At 48.8% G+C, this 22,807-nt stretch overlaps 1 protein-coding gene across 8 annotated transcripts in view; it reads right to left on the bottom strand.

Moving 5' to 3' along the window:
- C2CD3 (C2 domain containing 3 centriole elongation regulator) overlaps positions 1 to 22,807 on the bottom strand; it is a 63,773-nt gene that overhangs the window by 8,183 nt on the left and 32,783 nt on the right. For 6 of the 8 annotated variants that reach the window (XM_053385049.1, XM_053385051.1, XM_053385048.1 and 3 more), the window contains 13 exons: positions 22,551 to 22,723; positions 21,314 to 21,437; positions 20,821 to 21,089; positions 19,348 to 19,437; positions 18,573 to 19,199; positions 16,434 to 16,733; positions 13,542 to 13,680; positions 12,241 to 12,305; positions 9,021 to 9,226; positions 8,523 to 8,653; positions 7,317 to 7,481; positions 5,917 to 6,125; positions 1,544 to 2,549 (listed from right to left, as the gene is read on the bottom strand). In XM_053385049.1, coding sequence (XP_053241024.1) covers positions 1,544 to 2,549; positions 5,917 to 6,125; positions 7,317 to 7,481; positions 8,523 to 8,653; positions 9,021 to 9,226; positions 12,241 to 12,305; positions 13,542 to 13,680; positions 16,434 to 16,733; positions 18,573 to 19,199; positions 19,348 to 19,437; positions 20,821 to 21,089; positions 21,314 to 21,437; positions 22,551 to 22,723 — 3,504 coding nt within the window. The remainder of the gene's footprint in view (positions 1 to 1,543; positions 2,550 to 5,916; positions 6,126 to 7,316; positions 7,482 to 8,522; positions 8,654 to 9,020; positions 9,227 to 12,240; positions 12,306 to 13,541; positions 13,681 to 16,433; positions 16,734 to 18,572; positions 19,200 to 19,347; positions 19,438 to 20,820; positions 21,090 to 21,313; positions 21,438 to 22,550; positions 22,724 to 22,807) is intronic. The other 2 variants (XM_053385050.1, XM_053385052.1) reach the window with 2 other exon arrangements.

Here is a 22,807-nt window from a genome sequence, read left to right as displayed (position 1 = left end):
GCTTCCGATTGACTGCAGGAAGCTCCTTCAGCCAATTGGAAGCCGCGCCTTGGTTCTCAAACGCTTTTGGGAGTCGAACAGACTCCCGGAATGGATTAAGTTCGAGAACTAAGGTACCGCTGTATTGTATAACTGTTGGTGCATTCCCTCCCGCCCCAGCCCAGGTCTTCTCCCTGTTGCCTGCTACCCCAAACTTTTTATGTCTGGAGGGGCAGGGGTTGAGTTTTGGGGGTTTCCACCTGCAAAGTGAGTGCTCTAGCAATGATCTACATTGCCTCTCCAAACAGTTTTTCTGGTGAAGACTTCTGTGCAACTCACTTTAAGCTGGGTCTTTACAAGACAGGATTGTCTGCTGCCCAGATAGCACTTCTTCAGTATCTCACATTCTGTGTCTGAGATCATTTTAAAGGGAAAGGAGGGTTGCTCTGCCACTGACCTATGGACCCTTCATCTTGCGTACCCCTAGATGCAGAACCTGGCCTAACAGGAAGAGCCAAAATGTGGCATCATCATCCCAATCTATTCCCCCCCCCCCCCAGAAATCAGTGTGGTAACAAAAATCTGCACCACCTTGACATTAGCTTCCTGTGAAGGTGAGTTATGGGAATCTTTAAGATCTCAGCAGTGAGAAGGCTCACTGTCAGGGAATCTTAAGGGTACTGGGGTGATGTCCTGGGGTTGCATGCACTAATCCCAATCCAGTTACATCCTGCGGTCATTTGGCTGCATGGGGCTATTTTATCACTTGCAACGCTGAGGACACACGTGGCGCTGCTTCAACAAAATGTTAAAATTTAACTTATATAAGGTGGAAGAATCATCTTATGTTACGCAACGCCTTCTCCCAGAGAACACAAAATAAAAACAGGTAAGTGGAACGGACAGGCGCCGCCACCCATAACGAACAATCACTGCACCTTGTTCTTGACTGATCACAGATGTAGCTTTTGCAAGGAGGCAAAGCAAGGTTAGCCAGCGACTTAAAGCACAAGCCTCAACCTGGGCCTGTAGGGCAAATGCTACCGAGATTCTGACCCCCATCTAATGTGGGGCAGAGGTTGCGGCCAGCCCTACCAGCCAATTCTGCTCCATGAAACCTTTCCTGTATGGAAGCTGCGTCTGCCACAGCCTGTCCTGTTTTCTGCCTTCCCCAACCTGTTGCCAACCAGATGTCTTCAAGTGGCTGGGGCTGATGGGAGGTGGAGTCCAAGACACCTGGAGGGCACAAAGTTGTGGGGTTTTTTTGGGGGGGGGGCTGCACATTAGGCAGCAAAGAAGGAACCTGGTCACTGAGATGCTGTTTCTGAATGGAGGCAGCACTTCTGGGCAACATGGCTGGCTGCCCCCTCCTTTTGAAAAGCCACTTCTGCTCTTAGATAACCCCGTCAGGCTGCATGGCACTGAGGGCCTTGGACGCTATCTGCCTGTTCACGCTGGCCACAGCAAAGCTGGACCAAGAGAAAGGAAGAGTCTTCCTAGGAGAATTTCACTGTTTATTTGAAGCCCAGGGGGCTTGCTCAGTTAGCCGGGTGAAAAAGGATACAGGACTACACTGGGCTCCAGAGGCTTCTCTGACTCCTCAGGTAGGTCTTCATGGCTCTCGTCAGAGCAGCTTCCAGAATGCTGTTCAGCTCCCACTGTTCTAAGGCAAGTGTCTTCGCTCAAACGCCTTCCTTCCTCACCTCGGGGGCCGCTCTCTAAGCCCAACTTGCCCTCTCCCGTCTCTGGAGCACGGTGCTTAGCTGCTCCAAAGTCTCCATCACCACCACCGCCACATGGAATAAATGGTTCCTCTTCCACTATCTTGCCCCCGAATTCCTGCACTCTTCCGTCATCTTCCCTTCGCTCTTCTGCAACCCCATCCTTTGTTTGGATGGGAGCAGTTGGCAAGAACTCTTCCAGACTACCCTCAAGGTCCCGCCTCCTCACATGTCCGTCATCCCCATCTTCTCTCAAGGGGCTGTTACTGGATCTGGCGCTGCTGGGCACGCTCAGAGGGTCGTCTTGGGTGACGCTGGACACGAGGCTGCTTCTGACACTGCCTTCTTTCAGTGCATGTTCAGCAGTCCCTGCAAGCTGGCCAGTGCTCCTAAGGATTGCAGGATCATGCTCTGGTTCAGAGACAAGGCTGGACCAAGGGCTGGTTCTGTCCGTCACGGTGGTGATTTCGTTCAGCGTTCTCGGTTCTATGACGTCCTCCTCGTACTCTTCCTCCTCCTCCTCACTGTGAGACTGCGCAGAGCCTTCGCCTTTCTGGGTAAAGCAAGCAGGTAAGGGATGGCTGATTTGGGAATTGGCTTGGCCAAGGAATTTGTACAGCATGCCTACCCCGTAAGGGGATTCGCCAAGAGGGAGCGAAGGCTCTTTGTCGACACAGGTGCTTGAAGGTTCGTTCCTCAGGTGGCCTTTGAGAACCTCAGCCCTGGCAGCACCTTCTGTTTCGTGAAGACCATCCTCGCCGTGGGAGGCAGTAGCGCTTGAACACCGGCTGCCATCCACACAGGCGCCCACAGATCCTTCAGCATTCTTCCCCATGTTGTTCTGCAGGTCTGTGGGAAGGAAAACAGATTCAGGGCGTTGCTAAAAATGAACAAACACCAAAGGGGAAAAAGACCAGGGTTTCAACATTCATGCAGAGGTCAATCATGCCATGGCTGTTTCTGCAGTGCACAAGGAATGGAGTGGAAGAATGATATTTGTGTCGCCGGGTGGTGCATCTGGCCCAGTGCAGGTGTGATACAGGCTTCCTTGAAAGTTAGGAGCTGGGCCTGCGAATCGGAATCCAGTCTCAGGGTTGCAGAGCACCTCCCACCCCCTTTTTTGACTAGCATTACATCACGGTTTACCTCTCCTAAATTTTGAGTAGCTGGAGCATGAGCTAGAGTTCACCCACCCTTAGTAGTGGAATGCACACACCCTGCTTACAATTTCTGCAGAGCCACCCTTCTGGCAATGCCTCTCGATTAGAAAGAGGCAACTCCAGAGCAGGGAGTCTTGGACTACTCTTCCTAGAGCGGCACGTCTGACAATTAATTTACCTTCTTTTTGACACCAGGATAATACTAAAAAGAAGGACCATCAAGAAGGCTGATCGCCGAAGAATGGATGCTTTTGAATTCTGGTGCTGGAGGAGACTCTTGAGAGTCCCATGGACTGCAAGAAGAACAAACCTATCCATTCTGAAGGAAATCAGCCCTGAGTGCTCACTGGAAGGACAGATCCTGAAGCTGAGGCTCCAATACTTTGGCCACCTCATGAGAAGAGAAGACTCCCTGGAAAAGACCCTGATGTTGGGAAAGATGGAGGGCAAAAGGAGAAGGGGATGACAGAGGACCAGATGGCTGGACAGTGTTTTCGGAGCTACCAGCATGAGTTTGACCAAACTGTGGGAGGCAGTGGAAGACAGGAGTGCCTGGCGTGCTCTGGTCCAGGGGGTCACAAAGAGTCGGACACGACTAAACAACAACAACAATACTAAAAAGAAATGGACATATATCTCTATGCCTAACACCATTAGCATTTTTTTTTACCCTCACTGGATATTATTTAAGGTCATTATTTCAGTCTCTGCAGCTGATCCGTTTTGGAGCTGTTGTAGGAGAGCTGAGCTCTGTTGATGGGGTTAACCAGACAGGTGAAGTCCAAGACCTTCAAATCTTCACCAAGTACTGTTTCATTTTGCTTTCTATGTAAAAAAAAACCCCTAAAGCCCTTCATTTCAGGGGTTTTTTGTCTTCCATTACCCCTCATGTAGCAGGCTTTTCTCCCACATGCACAGCTGAGAGGTACGAACCAATGAAGAACAAGGGTCATGAGGGCTTTAATGCAAAAGTGGCAGTACTTTCACTAACTGTTTGTGTGTGTGTGAGTCTGTACACACTGAGCTACAAAGGGTTCTGCTTTATTCCCTGGTACCTTTGCTTGTTGAACTTAATCCGTTCTGGGAATCCGTTTGACTCCTGGAACAGTTCGAAAACCGAAAAACTCACTTCTGGGTTTGCGGCATTCGGGAGCCAAAACATCCGAGTACCAAGGCGTTTGACAACCAAGGTATAAGTGCACCAGGTTGGATCATTGGTGCACCTAGCTCAGAAATGCCTGCCCTCTAGGATTTCAGACAGGGAGCCTTTTCCCTGCCCTGCCTTGAGATTGTGCAGACTGAACCTGGGTCCTTCTGCATGCAAAACACCCCAATGAACTGCAGCCATCCCTGGATTGCATTAAGCCTATGAATATTAAGCTACACCATCCAGTCAACACAAAATGCATGGCACTTAGTTCAATCCCTACGTTTGTTGACTTGCTCCTGGGGAGCGAGAGGGAGGCTTATTTTTCACAGTTATGAACTCCGTGCCTTGGCTGATACTGGGCAGGCTGTGTCCAAAGAAGGAAGCCAGTCAAACCCTTTACGTACATATACTGGGCACAGAAAGAAAAAACAAGACGTTGCAGTGAAAAGGAAATGAAGCACAGCATCACTCGTTTTCTGCAAAAGAGGAACACAAACTCTGGCTGCCTAGGAAATGGCCCTGCAATATTGTGTCACCTGAGCTACATCACAACTGAATGAGAAGGAGGAAAGTCTCTTGTTTAGTTGCTAGGTGAAGCCTCATTTCCTCTGAGCATTCGAAAATTGGCACCCATCCAGTTAAGGGCAAGATTAGAAGGAAAACAAAAAGGTCACTGGAAAAGGAAAGTGCTCAAAGAGAGATCTGGGGACAAGATGTGATGGTAACATGTTGTGGGAACAAAAACAGAAAACAGTAAGGGAAAGAGCGTCAGGGTTGCTTGAGGTGTAACTTTGTTCCAACATAGGGGCTCATTCTTGAGTTGGAAAAAGCAGCACGTGAAGCAGTCTTGAGAAAGGGTTTTAGAGAAGACCACTTAACTAAAACAAAACAAAACAAGCCATCTTGCAATGATTGTGGAGGAGAAAGAAACAAGTGGAAAGTCAGAGAAACAGGAGCAAAGAGTCTGGGGGTCAAAGTGGTTGTAGCAAATGGCAAGGAAGGTTTTGCCAACTTCCCCCTCCTGTTTCTTCTCTCTCTCTCTCTCTCTCTCTCTCTCTCTCTCTCTCTCTCCCTCTTTCACCTTCTTAGGGCTGTTTCTGAATGGGACAATACATTCCATTTCATTTCACTTTGTATATCTCCTTTCTATATTACTATACATAAGGTAGTTTACAGGGACATAGGTAGCGCTATGGGTTAAACCACAGAGCCTAGGACTTGCCGATGAGAAGGTCGGCGGTTCGAATCCCCGTGACGGGGTGAGCTCCCGTTGCTCGGTCCCTGCTCCTGCCAACCTAGCAGTTTGAAAGCACGTCAAAGTGCAAGTAGATAAATAGGTACTGTTCCGGGGGGAAGGTAAACAGCGTTTCTGTGCACTGCTCTGGTTCGCCAGAAGCGGCTTAGTCATGCTGGCCACATGACCCGGAAGCTGTATGCCAGCTCCCTCAGCCAATAAAGCGAGATGAGCGCCGCAACCCCAGAGTCGGCCACGACTGGACCTAATGGTCAGGGGTCCCTTTACCCTTAAGGTAGTTTACAAGCTGAAGAAACAACAAAATAGACAACATATGTGGATAAGGCAGGAAGATGGGGACAGGAAGAGCACGAATCATGTTTCCTGTTCCCCATGCGCTCTTCTATTTCATTTGAAACCAACATTGTGCAGCACCCTGCCCTCCATGACCAGGTGCCCCATACACTTTCATTGGGCTCCGCAGAGGTTCACCCTGCACAGATTCATCTTTCAATGTACTCCTTTGCCCTCCCTGTCTCCGTCCCTCCTCTGAGCCTTCTGCCAGGTTTCTCCATTTGCCTGAAGTGGTCTTCTCCTCTCTGCCTGTCAAGCTGCACCCTCCCCTCCTCCCATTACTGCCACACCCCCCAACCCCCAATTCCAACATCTCACCAGCAATCAGGCTGCTGACTTGAGAAACCAGGTGACTGGATTTCTCCAGCAGATGGCGTCCTTCCGAATCTGCCACCATGGAGGCGGCGCTTTGGTGACTGGCACCCAGATCGTCCGTGTTTCTCCGTGGAGAACCCAAGTCGGGATGAGGTTTGGTGAGCTTTTGACTGAAGTACCTCTGAATCTCATCCAGCTCACTCAGGTTTTTCCTGGAAGGGAAGAGAAGTCAGAGAGGAAGCAGAGCCCTATCACATAAAGGGCCTTATGTGCAGCAATGGATAAGCAGGTGGAGGTCAAAATCCATTTTATTTCCCACTTCCTTAGCGAATCCTTTTGCCCTTGGGTCTCAGTTCTAGTTAGGTCTCAACAGGGGCTATGTCCCAGAACCATAGCTGTCAACGTTTCCCTTTTTTTAAGGGAAATTCCCTTATTCCGAATAGGATTCCTCACAAGTAAAGGGAAAAGTTGACAGCTATTCCCAGTAGTGATGTATGGAAGTGAAAGCTGGACCATAAAGAAGGCTGATCGCCAAAGAATGGATGCTTTTGAATTACGGTGCTGGAGGAGACTCTTGAGAGTCCCATGGACTGCAAGAAGATCCAACCTCTCCATTCTGAAGGAAATCAGCCCTGAGTGCTCACTGGAAGGACAGATCCTGAAGCTGAGGCTCCAATACTTTGGCCACCTCATGAGAAGAGAAGACTCCCTGATGTTAGGAAAGATGGAGGGCACAAGGAGAAGGGGACGACAGAGGACGAGATGGTTGGATAGTGTTCTCGAAGCTACCAGCATGAGTTTGACCAAACTGCGGGAGGCAGTGGAAGACAGGAGTGCCTGGCGTGCTCTGGTCCAGGGGGTCACGAAGAGTCGGACACGACTAAACAACTAAACAACAACAACATGCCCAGTACCCTTTTGCAATGCCAGGAGTTAGCTCTCGCCCCCCTGGATTCAAAGCAGAGTGCCACCTGCCTTCTCCTTGCCACTGAACAACCAGAGTCAGCTGAAGGGAGATCTGGGGTCAGAGGCATGAAGCCCCTGGATATCGGACAGTGGAGAAAGCCTGCAGAAAGGTTGCCTTCTTTGTGGGCTCCTGTAGAGGCATCTGCTTGGCCACTGTGGGAAACAGTAGGCTGGGACTAGACAAGCTTTTGGCCTGACCCAGCTGCAGGCACTCCTGATGTGGAATTCAAAAGCACCAACTTTCAGCAACAGAGGAGAGCTCCATCAATGACCAGGGAACATCCTAAGCTCTTCCTCTCCACTCCGCAAGCCTGCAAAGCATCTTGCTGTGATTTGGTGCGGAGGGGTGTTTGGGAAGAGCTAGCATATTATTTTCTAACAGAGCTCCTGCTGACACAGAGCGTTTTGCCGTCCTGCCACCTGCAACGTGGCTTTACCTGAGAGTTCTGAGAAGGGAAGTGCGTGAGGAATGGGAAAGGGAATCCAGCCTTCCCAACTGGGACGTGCTGCTTTCTGCCTGCTGCAGCGACTCGTGGAATCGGCGGATGTTCTTCACGTGCTCTTCGTGACGGGGCGTCCAGGACCCCAAGGACCCAGTCCTGCTAAAGGAAGAAACGCTGTTAGTGATTCTCTGCTCCATGCTTCACCTTCCGCCACTCTTGCTCAAGGGACAATAACATCTTTCTCTCCATTTCTGAAGATTCAAACACCTTATGCACAAAATCGCAGCCCGGTACACACTTCTTTCTCTGGAAAAACCATCCCCCTGGTTCCATGCTCAAAATCATTAAGGATCCCCTTCACTTAGAGAGGCCTCCTTTGAAAGCATGCGGATGTCAACACAGGGCTGAACACAGGCAGATCTTTCAGCCTTTCCTTACCAGATCTTTGACTTCTCCTTGTGGTTCTCCTTTGGCCCCTGCCCAGTTTGCTGGTTATTCTTTTGGAACATGGTACACAGGAAACAACCTTGCTGTTGGAAGTGGGTGTAAAGGTAAATACAGTGGTACCTTGGTTCTCGAACTTAATCCGTTCCGGGAGTCCGTTTGACTTCCAAAACCGTTCAAAAACCAAGGTGTGGCTTCCGATTGGCTGCAGGAGCTTCCTGTACTCAAGAGGAAACCACGTCGGACGTTTGGCTTCCGAAAAATGTTTGCAAACCGTAACACTTACTTCTGGGTTTGTGGCATTTGGGAGCCGATTTGTTCGTCAACCAAGCCGTTCGAGAACCAAGGTACCACTGTAACTATTTAAGGTTTTTTAAGGGGGGGGGGAATGGGGCAGCGTCCCTCCAGCACTGAAGACGTGGAGTGCACAGTCCACAAACATTAAATAAAACATGTCTAGCTAAACACACAGTATTGGCACTGAGGGGTTGGAGAACAGATGAGTTCTCAGTCAGCAGTGATGTTACAGGTGCTCTACAACAGGTTCCCGTGGAGCACATGGAAATGCCATAAATATGCTGAAGGCTGGTGGGAGGCAACAAAATAGTGATGTTTGAGTACTTTGGGAAGAGTGGCAGCCACACCGTGGAAGGTATTCTTGGCAAATAATATCTGGTACAATTACATAGTTACTTCACAGCCCCCTCTCATTTTTTTGGGGGGGGGGCTTGTCATTCCCCCCCATATTCTTCTCACCTCTCCAGACTGGTGGCATCAGTGCCCTTCAATGGGGACTTTAGATGTTCGCTGGTGCCTCTTGTGGAGAAGCTGGGGAATGCAGTGTACAAGTCCTGCGCTTGGAGGGCAAAAGAGCTGGTGGCTGGAACCTGCAACACAACAGAGAGGGAAACTGGAAGGAAGAAATATCTCCTGGGCTGAGCCAACATGCAGCTGTTTTGGAAGCCACAATTTCATTGGAATGAAAGCTTCCCCTCTAACTTTCCTTCACAGAATGAATGAACAAGCCAGAACATCAAAGGGGATTGTAGATAAAACTACCACAGGCCTCTTGGGTTAGATTTTTTAATTTGTTCATAATATTTGCCCAACGCCTGTGTCAAGTTAGTGTGAGAAAGGCCATGTATTATTTCTGACAGCTGCATCCCAAGACCCCTAAGCAGTCAATATGGAATATTTGCAGTAATTCTGTCAGTCCAGAAGTCAGAAACCTGAGAAACTGGGAAATGGACATACTGATGATCCTGAAGATTTGGTCTGGCTTCTTGCCTGTCTTTCTTCTTTGAGATGAGTTATATTTTCGAGGGGGGAAACGGCGACTTTGATCTGCCCCTGACACTGTCCGCTGAAGTCTGTGATGTTGTACCAGCCACAGACTAACTGGAAGCCGGAAAGGAGGGGGGACAGATCCACAGAGGCAAATCCTATCACCCGTTCAACATCTGTAAAAGAAGAAGAAGAGTTTGGATTTGATATCCCGCTTTATCACTACCCAAAGGAGTCTCAAAGTGGCTCACATTCTCCTTTCCCTTCTTCCCCTACAACAAACACTCTGTGAAGTGAGTGGGGCTGCGAGACTTCAGAGAAGTCTGATTAGCCCAAGGTCACCCAGCAGCTGCATGTGGAGGAGCGGGGAAGCGAACCTGGTTCCCCAGATTACGAGACTACTGCTCTTAACCACTACACCACACTGGCTCTCATATCAATGGTTGCCTCTCATCTGTAGGGAAAGCAGGGTGGAAAATACACAGGCGTCAGCCAGGAAAATATGGCCAAAAATCACACCTAACTAGCTACAGTAGGTATGTCCAAAGTCCGTTTCGGGGGCCTAATCCGGCCTGCCGGTTTAATCTGGCTCAACAACTTCAATCCTAAAAAAGGTCAACAACTTTGGTCAGCCCTCACACATGTTCACTTCATCAAATCTGGCCCTCTTTGAAAAAAGCTTGGGCACCCCTGAGCTACAGTATACCTTCTTGTTCTCAGAGTGGCCAACCAGGTGTGCCTGGGAAGCTCACATGGGGAACATGAGTGCAGTCACACTCTTCTCTGATGCCAGAGGTTAAGTACACAGCCACCATGACCAGCAGCCACTGACAACTTTGAATTCCTCCATGAATTTGTCTGACCCGCTTTTAAAGCCATCCAAGTTGGTGGCCAACACTGCATCTTTAGGTCGCAAATTCCAATACAGTGGTACCTCGGGTTACATACGCTTCAGGTTACAGACTCCGTCAACCCAGAAATAGTACCTCGAGTTAAGAACTTTGCTTCGGCCTGAGAACAGAAATCGTGCTCCGGCGGCACGGCAGCAGCAGGAGGCCCCATTAGCTAAAGTGGTGCTTCAGGTTAAGAACAGTTTCAGGTTAAGAACGGACCTCCAGAATGAATTAAGTTCTTAACCAGAGGTACCACTGTATTAGTTATGCACTGTGCAAAGAAAGTTTTCCTGAATCTTCCACCACTGATCTTCACTGGATGCCCCCGGCTTGAGCATTATGCAAGCAGGAGAAAACACCTCTATCCACTTTTATCCGCATCGTGTATGATTTTACGCACCTCTATCATGCTCCCCCCACCCCCATTTTTCCTAATCTAAAAAGCATTTTGCACTGCAGGAAAGAAGATTCCACCTAAACATTAGGAAGAACTTCCTGACAGTAAGAGCTGTTCGACAGTGGAATTTGCTGCCAAGGAGTGTGGTGGAGTCTCCTTCTTTGGAGGTCTTTAAGCAGAGGCTTGACAACCATATGTCAGGAGTGCTCTGATGGTGTTTCCTGCTTGGCAGGGGGTTGGACTCGATGGCCCTTGTGGTCTCTTCCAACTCTATGATTCTATGATTCTATGATTTAGTCGCCCACAGCCTTAAGGCACACACTCTCTGCGGAGGAGGGCATTCCGAGTGAAATCTTCCTGTGTGGAATTTCACACTGCCCAAAATTCTGCCCCTGGCTGTGGCATTCCTTCATGCCCAAGAGGAAAGAGCGCAACATCACCACCCCATGATCCTGAGCCTTGCTACTGGTGTTGGGGGAATACACTTCTAAAATACCTGGATAAAAAGGGTGAATAAATATATCCAACATAACCATCTCTTGGGTGGGCAAGGCTTTGGAAAAGAAATCACCTGAGTGCCCCCATGCGGAGAAGGAAACAAACAGGCTCCAAGGCTGTCTGAATGCACCCCCCAAATTAGGGCTGTTTGTATACTGTACGTTCTTCTATCTCTGCCCATTGCCAGATGGCCTCTGAATATTCAAGGACATTGAAAGGAGACTTGCTGCAGTTTTCCTTTGAAACAATCTGTCTGTTTTTTCCCTTCCCTGCACGGATGCCGGTGCAAACAAGAAACAGCCATTCCTTCTGGCAAGCACAAAAGTAACCATTGTTTGGATTATCTCCTGCAAGCGGATTTTGGCATTCTGGAGCAAAGCCCCGAGGGAGTTCAAATTCTTTTCTCGAAGCGCACAGACCTGCATGCATTTGCCAGACCCCAATATCTGAGATGAGGCAGAACCTGAGATGGTTGGGAGTGGGAGAACCCGGCAGGAACAGATGCAATCGTGCGCAAGAGCTGCACATATTAAGGCTGCAGGGAAAGGATGGAGAGCCATGAAGGGAATAAGAGGACGCTGCCTCATGGGGCATTTGGAGTCACTGTCTTAAGAACTAGAAACTTGATTTGGCTTTGTTTTATTTGAACCAAACTTGGCGGGGAGTGACTGATGAAAATCCCTGCATGCCTATCTCTCGGATGACAGTTGTGGCCAGGAGCGCATTGCCTAACTTAGGCTGGGTGGGCCCATTCCTGATAAGGGTAGACCTGACCACAGTGACACACGTCTTCCTTGCATTTACCTTTGAAGAGTCTTTGGAGGCAGCAACTACAGTCATACCTCGTGTTACGTTTGCTTCAAGATATGTTTTTTCAGGTTGTGACCCGGAAGCACCGGAAAGGGTTACTTCCGGGTTTCACCGCTCGTGCATGCGCAGAAGTGCCAAATGGTGCTGTGCACCTGTGCAGATACGGCGCTTCAGGTTGTGGGCTTTTCATGTTGCGAACGGGCCTCTGGAACGGATCCTGTTCGCAACCAGAGGTACCACTGTAGTCCTGAATGCAGCAGTGAGGATGCTGTGGGTGCTGGCTTACAGGATCCTACCACTCCTCTCCTGATACCGATTTGCTTCTGGGCACGATGCAAAGCACCCAATAGGTGTGTCTTCTGGATGCATGTAGAACTTCCTTCCTACTTAGAACACATACATGAAAACGGCCTCCCAAGTTAGGTCCAAGCCCTTTACCATTAGTTTAGTTGGAAAGAGCTCAACAGTCCACACAAGTGAAATGAAAAGGTTTCCGGGTCCTCAGCTGCATAAGGTGCTTTATTAACAGTTCCCCTTGGTATAGAGCTTGGGGGTTGTTGGCTATACGGTAACTGCATTTGGAGAATAATACCTGCTTTGTGCCACACTTTAAAGACCAGAGTTTGCTGAGGATCCAACAGAAGCTCTTTGGAGAGTCTGTCAAGAAGAAGAAAAAGTCAGAAATGCGCCTTGATCATGGTCGGATGAAACATTGCTGAAATTCAAGTTACATGTCATATGGAAAACTCTCCCTGAGGTATGAGAACGTAGGAACTTAGGAAGCTGCCCTACACTGAGTCAGACCATTGCCCCATCTTGCCCAGTGCTGCCTACACTGACTGGCAGCCGCTCTCCAGGGTTTCAGGCATGAGGGTCTCACAGCCCAGCATGGAGATGTCAGGGATTGGAGCTGGGACCTTCCGCAGGCAAGGCAGCTGCTGCTCTAACCACTGAGCTATAGCCGCTTCCCAAATACATATGGGGGTATGTGTGAATAGGTAGGCATGGGTGGCAGCAGCAGGGTCCACGCGCCTGAAAACTGGTGTGTACATTTCGACACTTCTGACTTTTGCTTAGAAGGTAAAGGTAAATGACCCCTGGACGGTTAAGTCCAGTCAGAGGCGACTATGGGGTTGCGGCGCTCATCTCGCTTTCAGGCTGAGGGAGCCGGCATTTGTCCACAGATAGCTTTCTGGGTCATGTGGGCAGCAGGACTAAACCGCTTCCGGTGCAATGGGACACTGTGATGGAAACCAGAGCACATGGAAATGCTATTTACCTTCCTGCCACAGTGGTACCTATTTATCTACTTGCACTGGCATGCTTTCGAACTGCTAGGTTGGCAAGAGCTGGGACAGAGCAACAGGACCTCACTCTGTCATGGGGATTCAAACTGCCTACCTTCTGATTGGCAAGCCCAAGAGGCTCAGTGGTTTAGACCACAGTGCCACCCGCGTCTCCTTATAACCCCTTAATCCTCATCCTTGAGCAAAACTAAACCTAACTTATTCTACCCCCTCCCTATTATTGTCATAGCTGTGGAAAGATTTAGATTGCAAGTTCTTTGGGGCAAAAGATTCTCTCTCTAAAGCACCATTCTGTTGGGTGGTGCTATATATATATACTACTGCTCCTAATTGGTACCTGCAGTGCATTTTTGCCTCCTAATGGGAGTGCTCTTGTTCAGGGTTTATCGATTTCCAAAAATTTAAGTACCGCTTGATTGCAAGCACACAAACAAAGAAAAAACCTCAAATGTGTAACATGCATTTCTGTTGCTTTGACTGGAGAAATCCCTCCCTGTGCAGGAAGCCTGCTATCCCAACTGATTGTCTGCATAGCAGATGATGGGGCTTCTGAGATTCCCATCTGTTAAAGGGTCACACTGCATACCTGGTCTGCTGCTGAAAGTCCCAAACAGGTGAGTCGGAATTTTCAACTATTTCCGTGGCAACGGGATTATCGGCATCGGCAGCGACAAAGGACACATAGCTACTGGGTGCCACGACCCCACGTTCCGTGAGAGGACTCCCTGAAAGACAAGTTGGGCAAATGTTGGTTTGGTGTGAAGTTATGAGAAAGGAGGAAACTTCAGGAGGTGCCACGGAATGCAGACTCTCCCCAGAAGAGCCACAATCCGTGAGGTCAAAGGAAAGGGCGCTTCCAGATGGTTCTGGGGGAATGACTCCATGATCCCAGGTTCCTGTGAGCCTGCCTGGCAGGCAAGCAAGCACAGCCTTGCAACTGGCAATGCGAACAAGAACCAGGTGGCTGGGGGCACCAAAGCCCCATTGCTCACATGCTCATGCACAGGCCTGTTTGGACAATAAGCAATCTTGGGAGAAGCAGGGCAGTACCCAGCTTGGCTTGGCAGCAGCTAGCCTGGTAACTGGCAGTAGCCGCCTGGACCATATAACACCGGTCTTAAAGGATCTTCACTGGCTCCCAGTACATTTCTAAGCACAGTTCAAAGCGTTGGTGCTGACCTTTAAAGCCCTAAATGGACTTGGCCCAGGAGATCCGAAGGAGCATCTCCACCCCCATTGCTCAGCCCAGACTCTGAGGTCCTCCTCCCAGGGTCTTTTGCTGATTCTCTCACTGCGAGATGAGAAGTTACAGGGAACCAGGCAGAGGGCCTTCTTGGTAGTGGCGCCCTCCCTGTGGAATGCCCTTCTTTCAGATGTCAAGCAGATAAAGAATTACAGAAGACACCTGAAGGCAGCCCTGTTTAAGGAAGTTTTTATTGCTTGATGTTTTTATTATGTTTTTAGATATGCTGTAATCCACCCAGAGGGACTGGGGAAACCAGCCAGATGGGCGGGGTATGTATGTATGTATGTATGTATGTATGTATAAATAAATAAATAAATAAATGATGATGAATGTTCTGGGTGATAGGTCTTTGTAAGGCCCACTGTCTTACAGCAAGCGGAAAATGCAGGGGGAAAGTGTAGGGGGAATGTGCAAATACAGTGGTACCTCGGGTTACAGATGCTTCAGGTTACAGACTCTGCTAACCCAGAAATAGTACCTCGGGTTAAGAACTTTGCTTCAGGATGAGAACAGAAATAGCGCAGCAACAGGCCCCATTAGCTAAAGTGGTACCTCAGGTTAAGAACAGTTTCAGGTTAAGAACGGACCTCCGGAACGAATTATGTTCTTAACCCGAGGTACCACTGTATAGAATTTGCTGAATGTTACTATAGCACTATAATACACAAGACAGGCCTTTAGGAACTGCCAAAGAGAAGACCGAGGGTTCTTTGGTGCAAGAGAACGGACAAATAAAAGGCTCCCCCCCCCCGATTACTATAATCTCTTTCATGGCTGGAGCAGAACTAGAGCTTACCAGCCCCCCAACCTGGGACTGTTTATCTCAAAAGCATGGGAAGAAGCCTGTAAGAATAGAGATTAGCTAATCGTTTAATTGGCTTGACCTAGTTTGCTCAGCACAAAGTTGCTGTTGTGCACCCGCAGAACAACAAGGTCGCCCTCTGGGAAGAGCCGCAATGCCGTTTCAGAGACAGAAACAATGTGGAACATGAATCCCAGGAAACTTTCCTGGGAAGGTGGTGATGCGGAGCCCAAGGCTGCCCAAATCAAGATCAGGACAAAGGGCATGTTGATGGCAGTTCTTTCGAAAAGCAAATTCCCTTCCAGAACACTTCTGCCCAAACGCCTGTTACCGATATCTTTTTGGAGTTTTGCAGTACTTTATGATTATCATAAAGGGATAGGAGTTTATAATAACTTCTGTCTAAAAGGGCTGGGCATATAATGCAAGAATTCCATTATGACTACAAGTGGTTAACATGCAAACATACCGTATTTTTTGCTCTATAAGACTCACTTTTTCCCTCCTAAAGAGTAAGGGGAAATGTGTGTGCTTCTTATGGAGCGAATGCAGGCTGCGCAGCTATCCCAGAAGCCAGAACAGCAAGAGGGATTGCTTCTTTCATTGCGCAGCGATCCCTCTTGCTGTTCTGGCTTCTGAGATTCAGAGTATTTTTTTTTCTTGTTTTCCTCCTCCAAAAATTAGGTGCGTCTTGTGGTTTGGTGAGTCATATAGAGCAAAAAATATGGTAATTAAATTGCTCGCTTATTTATTTATCCCCCTGCCTTCCAGGCTATTCACCCCCAAATCCTTTCTGAAGCAGCTTATATATAAGATCAATAACATCAGCAGCAAACACTGAGCTCCTGCTTACAACCTAAAAAGACACTAACAGAAGGAAAAATCATTATTTCACACAGAACTTTCTTCTTAACGAAGACTTATTACAGCGTGAATAATTTCCTGGGAGCAGACTGCACCTTTTCATTTTAAAAATGCAAACACTGGGAACAGTTCTTAGGATGAACCGGAGCTGTGCAAGGAAATTCATGTGCTCATGTAACAGATTAGTTGTTTATGCTGTTTCCAATGTTTAATTGTCAACTCACCCTGATAATGGGTGGAATTTAACTAATGTGTCCCGTAAGCAGAAGCACAGTGTAGGGACGTCCACTCGTGAAGTGGGGCGGTTTTCCTCAACTCTCCTCCCTCTGACACTGGCTCGGGGTGGGATAAACTCTGGAACAGGGCAGGGAGAGGAGAGGGGGGGGATCATTTTGTCTGGAAAACTGAAATGTTTGCCTTGACAAAACAATCACCTTGTTCAATTCCTCCTAGTGTTTTTAAAGGTGAATATAAACCTAAGCAAACAAGTAACAACAGAACACCGCCTTTATGTCCCATTTGTGGGATTTCAACCTAGACCCCAGGGAGCCCAGAGTTTTACTCACCTTTTAAGCTCAAGTGCATGGCCCTTTCCACAAGGATGCTGACGGCAAATGTCTGCTCGTGACCCACTGTGTGGGGAGACTCCTTGGATGGTTTCTCGCTGAGGGTTTCCACAACGGAGGTCTGATCAGGTTTCAAATCTTGCTCAGGCTCCTTCCGTCTTTCCTCGTGGTCACTGATGCCACTGCTGCCCTCTTCGGAAACATCAGGTCTGGAGGGGCTTTTGGGAGCCGCCACAATGTGGACTCGCACGGCGGCTCCCAACAAGTTTGAAGAATTGCGCCGGAACAAGGGGAAGACACCTGCAGTGATGGGAGAAGGCACATTTTAATAAGCAGAAGAGAGGCCGGGGGCCAAGTGTCTGGTTCTGTGATCTCTGAGATCTTGCTGGTACAGTGGTACCCCGCAAGACGAATGCCTCGCTAAACGAAAAACGCGCAAGATGAAAGCGTTTTCTGATTTTTTAGCCGCTTCGCAAGACAAATTTTCCTATGGGCCTTTCTCGCAAAACGAAATTTTTTTTGAGTTTTTCCCCACAGGCTCCCTCTAAACTTCAGCGGAGCGGGGCGGGCTGGGAGGGAATCCCTTGGACCCCCGCCGGACTTCCCGATGCTCTTTTGAAGTCCGGCGGGGTCCAAGAGATTTCCTCCCAGCCGCTCGCGTTTAAAAGCACTCCGGGGAAAGCAGCAAAGCGCGGTGCGCTTCGCTGCTTTCCCGAGTCCTTTTAAACGCGGGCGGCTGGGAGGGAATCCCTTGGACCCCCGCCGGACTTCCCGCAGCTCTTTTGAAGTCCGGTGGGGGGAGAAGGGCTTTTCTTCCTACCGCCAGCCTTCCGAACAGCCTTCTGAAGGCTGGCGGTGGGAAGAAAAGCCATTCTCCCCCCGCCTGCCTACAGAAGAGGTTCGAGGAAAGAGGCGAAGGAGCGCTGCCCCTTCACCTCTGTCCCCGGAGCTTGCCGTTCTCCCCTGGCCTGCCTTCAGAAGAGGTCCGGGGACAGACTGTCCCCGGACCTGGTCTGAAGGCGGTCTCCATAGGAACGCATTAATTGATTTTCAATGCATTCCTATGGGAAACTGTGCTTCGCAAGACAAAAAACTCGCAAGAAGAAAAAACTCGCGGAACGAATTAATTTCGTCTTGTGGGGCACCACTGTATTAAAAACTCTCCCAGAGGACCTTAAGGTCCATAAATAGCAACACCTTAGAGGTCCTGGGCCCTAAGGAAGCTAGATTAGCCTCAACCAGAGCCAGGGCCTTTTCAACACTGGCCCCGGCTTGGTGAAACGGTTTGTCTCATGAGACCAGGGCCCTGCAGGATCTGATTTCTTTCCACAGGGCCTGTAAGACAGAGTTGTTCCGCCTGGCCTTCGGCTTGGAATCAATTTGATTCCCTCCCCCCTCTTCTTTTTCCCTTTTCCCTCCCTGTGATGGAACTCCTATTAGGGACTTCCCTGGCTTTTTTCGGGCCCATGTAGGACCAGTCTGGAAAGTTAGCCTTGGTGAAGACTTGACGTTTTCATCCCCCAAAAGTTTTTGATTTGAGTTTCCATTGAAATGAGGCTGTATTTTAATATTTTAATGTTGTATTTTAATCTTGTTTTTAAGTTGTATTTCAATCAATTTGTTTTATATCGGGTGTTAGCCGCCCTGAGCCCGGTCTTGGCTGGGGAGGGTGGGGTATAAACAAAATTTATTATTATTTATTATTATTATTTCATTCATTCATTCATTTGTTGCCTCCCACTCCTGCTCAGGCAGCAAAGTGTGGGCAGCTTCCCTTTCCACCTAGGCTGGAGCCAGCCATCCCTGTTGGCCCCCAGCACCAGGTGATTGGAAGTATGTGACTCTGAACATGGGAAGTTATTTCCTGCGTCCCATGGACAGCGCTAGACCTCTCCTCCAAGAAACTGTCCCCATACTTTTTGAAAGCCATCTGTAGTGGCAGCCATCACCACATCTGTTGGTAGCAAACTCCATATGGTAAGTGGGTGTCGCATAAATATGCCAATAGGAACACAGCTGTTATAATCTTTGCTTGGTGATGGGGTTAAAAAGGAGAATGCAAAGACTACGGGTTGGATGGTAATTGATGGTTTGAGCCCCAAATCTGCCCAACGTTTTTTAAGCTGCTAGTGAACATACCACTAACTGTCCTTTTCCCCCTTGAGCTCTCCCCGAGCGCGGCAAGGTCCACGTAGGCCGACCCAATCAGTCGATCAGTATCCAGGGGCCTCTCGGTGTTGCTCTCGTTCCCATAGGCTCGCCATGCCTGGACCTCCAGCCTCTCCTCCTTGAAGTACCACAGTAAGGCTTGGCTCAACGGCAGATCCATTTCTTTGCTTTTCTTGAAGCTCACGGTCACGTGCTTCTGGTCTTCGGCTAATTTGGGCCTCCTAAGAGACGTCCACGTGGCTTCTTGGTCATACAGCTTATAGCGGAGGTAGCAATGGATGCTTTTGTTTAAGTGCGTCTCTCCTGCAAGTAACACACACTGCACTGGCAGCCACAGCCGAGGGATGGAAATGGCCACGGCTGCAGTGTTTGGAGTAGGCTGGCATTCGCCCTCACTGTCGTCCTGCAGGCGCTCAGCGCTGGCTTCCTTCAAATTCCAGCCTAAAAGTTTAGCCGCATCCAGGACACGCTGCCGGTCCCCAGGATGGGCAAAGGTGACAGAAAGCTCCAGGCCTCCAACTATGGTTTGCAGGATGTTTGCACAATGAGCAGGCACCAGATCCTCCGGCAGAGTTATTGGGAACCAGCCTCGGATACCTTTCACAAAGCACACAGGAAAAGAGTGTCATTATCACCTTTCAATGGAAAGTGGGGGTGGGGGAGCAGAACATTTTCATTTACTGAGCACCTCCCTATCAGAAAGTAACTCTGTTACATACACCAAAGGAAACATAGGTATCTTTACCTGATCTTCTGTTCAGCAGGTCTCTGGTTGGAATCTTGGCAGTTCCCAGGAGGTAATCCCTCGAAGCCTGGGTTTTTGCTCCATATGGTGCTGTAAGATCAAAATGAAGGACATAGCATAAATATGAAATAAATAAAAAATCATGGTTCATACATCCAGAATGTATTCAGAATGGCCGAGTGTAGAAAAGGTGCAATGGAAAAGCAATCCTTGCGCTACTGGCAAGGATGGATTTATAAGATCGAATCTGTGTGGGCAAAAATTGTCCTTCCTACAGCTGGGATGGGTGAGCTCCCGTTGCTCTATCCCAGCTTCTGCCAACCTACCAGTTTGAAAGCATACCAGTGCAAGTAGATAAATGGGTACCACTGTGGTGGGAAGGTAAACGGTATTTCTGTGTGTTCTGGCTTCCGTCACAGTGTTCCATTGCACCAGAAGTGGTTTAGTCTTGCTGGCCACATGATCCAGAAAGCTGTCTGTGGACAAACGCCAGCTCCCTCAGCCTGAAGTGAGATGAGCACCACAACCCCATAGTCACCTTTGACTGGACTTAATCGTCCAGGGGTTCTTTTCCTGACATAGTTGCTTATTTATGTGAAATGATTTCAGTTGTTATCCCTTGGAACTGGGCATGTTTGCCGCAGTTAACTGTGGGGCAATTCTTTGGGGCAATTCTTTATGCTAAGTGGTTGGTTGTTCTATGAAGGGTAATTCCCTGTTCTGTCATTGGGTGATAATCTACCACTGCTTCCTCATTCTTGGTGTACAAAGCCTAATGACTGGCAACCTAGTTAGATGAGTGGCATATAAATAATACAAATACAAATACAAATACAAATACAAATACAAATACAAATACAAATAATAATAATAATAATAATAATAATAATAATAATAATAATAATAATAATGTCATCACCACCACAACCATCATGGCCTCTGTTTCATCAGAACACAAACTCAAAAGCATGAAAGCAAGGAGCTCAAGTGATCTAGTCTAGGAAAGCTACATACAAATCCAGGAAATGAAGCACATATTGATCCCTTTGTAATAGAAATTGAGGGGCCCCAGTAAATGGACTGTTTGCTGGCTATAAGCTTGAAGGCAATCACTGGACCAGTCCCAAAGGCTGCCAGCTGCTGACGGTTTAAAGCCAATGTGTTGTGCTTTAAAAATACAGTAGAATATAGCAGCTGGATGGCTAGAAAGAGCTGGTGCTTGCTGCCAGAGCACCATCTAAGCCCTTGCTGTGCCAGTGCTGGAAATGTCTCTTGCACAAATTTGATGGAAGTTGATGGATGCTGTGCAAAAGAGCAGGTGGGAGTGCTGGGTGGGTTTGCAACCTAAGCAATCCTTCATTGGTAGCTTGCTGGGTCCATTCCCCTTGCCCACCCAGCTCAGAGTGATGGCGTGATGCAGGTTCTGTCACCGGCACAGCAAAAGTATGGGCTGCCCCCGTGTATTTTACATACCTGAGTTCAGGCTCTTGTGAAAGACGGAAAAGACTATCTCCGAAATCTGCAACAGCTCCCCCAGGGAACAGGCTTCTCCACTGCTTCTCTGGACCACAAGGTTGCACGGGAACTCTGTGTGGTGCTCGAATTCTGGGCAGAAAGTACGAGCCACGGCTCGGGTGTTGCGCCTCTCTGATTCGGGGAGGAAGGGCAGGTGCACGGAGACGTAAGCGTTCACTCCAACTTCTGCACTGCATTGGAGCGAAGGGTTCTTTTCTGCCACGGCTCTTAGCAAAGAGAAGAAAATATCCCAGAGACGCATATAAGGAGCGATTACAAAAAAATTAGACAGGGAAGCACATGGGTTTGTGTTCATTGTGCGTTGCCATATTTAATAGGGGCAGGAAAGCAGGATGGCTGCCCTTATACAAACTATCTGGACCATCTAGCCTAGGGCAGTCGGCTCTGACTGGCAGCAGCACTCAACACTCTCTTGTGGCTGTGAGCTTACCTGGCTGCTGCCTGCAAACCGGCTGCAAAGTGTATCTGAACGGAAATAGAAACTGCTTGAGCTGCCAGGATGCCTTCCGTCGCTTTCAGGGAGCGCCTGTATTTTACGCTCACATCAAGAAAACCTGGGGGAAAGGGGAGGAAAAAGGAATACATATTTAAGCTTTCCGTTGCTGAAACCGCAGGCAAGGTCTGCATGTGGCTGATGTGACAAGAAGTCATAGCTGAAGACCTTCCTGAAAACAGACGCTCCGGTCCTTCTCGTCAACCACGTGAAGGTTAATACTTGGAAGCATCTAAGGAAGGTAGAAAGGGGGACACAGGTGGCGCTGTGGTCTAAACCACAGAGCCTAGTGCTTGCCGATCAGAAGGTCGGCGGTTCGAATCCCAGCGACGGGGTGAGCTCCCGTTGTTCGGTCCCAGCTCCTGCCAACCTAGCAGTTTGAAAGCACGTCAAGTGCAAGTAGATAAATAGGTACCACTGTGGCGGGAAGGTAAACAGTGTTTCCGTGCGCTGCTCTGGTTCGCCAGTAGTGGCTTAATCATGCTGGCCACATGACCCAGAAGCTGTCTGCGGACAAACGCCGGCTCCCTCGGCCTCTAGAGTGAGATGAGCGCCGCAACCCCAGAGTTGTCTGCGACTGGACCTAATGGTCAGGGGTACCTTTACCTTTAAGGAAGGTAGAAACAGAATGATATGGCGGACAGAATGCAAGATGCTCTTTCTTAGCCTCAGGGTGGGAACTGACATTATAAGGCAAACACAAGGTTCCCCAATACCATGTTTGCCTTCTAATTCCAATGTGTGTGTGTGTGTGTGTGGTGGTGGTGGTGGGGATTTCAGGAGAGGCTGTATAACCAATTGGTCCTTCTTGCACCAATTCTCTCAACCCCTCTACCCTGGGCCTGTTTTCCCCCTTCCCCAGATAGCTATAAGACCAAAATTAGCTCAGCTGTGAGAAAAAACTGGAGGTCAAGAGAAAGACGAAGCCTTCCTGCCTCCACTTGATCTACCTTACACATACAAACACACCCCACCCCTGTTTTACTGTTAATCTCCAAACCTGTCTGCTAATATAAGAAGTTCTGCCCTGTGTCACCTGTAAAATAGGACCTCCCGTACAGGATCACCAGGAAGGTGAAGCTCATTTAAAGTCCTGAAAAATTATGCCTTGCACTCCAGTATAGTAAAACCTGACCAAACTCCAGATTTGCTCTGGGCCAATGTCTTCTGTTACCTGAGGAATGGGGATGGGGTTCCCCTGCACTCTCAGTCCTTGGGATTAAGGGTAGACTGAAGGTCTGGGTGCCCACGTCCTCTCGGTACTGCATGGTCACCATGGCACACAGGCGGGACAGCGGCAAGGTCCCCCTGGCTACCATCTGGTCTCGGACGTTAGGGTAATAATACCTACAAGAAGAGATGAAATGGAAGTAAACGTTAGGGGTAAACCCTTCTGAATGCAAAGAGGGCCCACCAAGCCAACTGCGGCCA

Source organism: Podarcis raffonei, chromosome 4, assembly GCF_027172205.1.
Source record: "Podarcis raffonei isolate rPodRaf1 chromosome 4, rPodRaf1.pri, whole genome shotgun sequence".
Lineage (NCBI taxonomy): Eukaryota > Metazoa > Chordata > Lepidosauria > Squamata > Lacertidae > Podarcis > Podarcis raffonei.
This window is presented reverse-complemented; position numbering and strand designations above follow the sequence as displayed.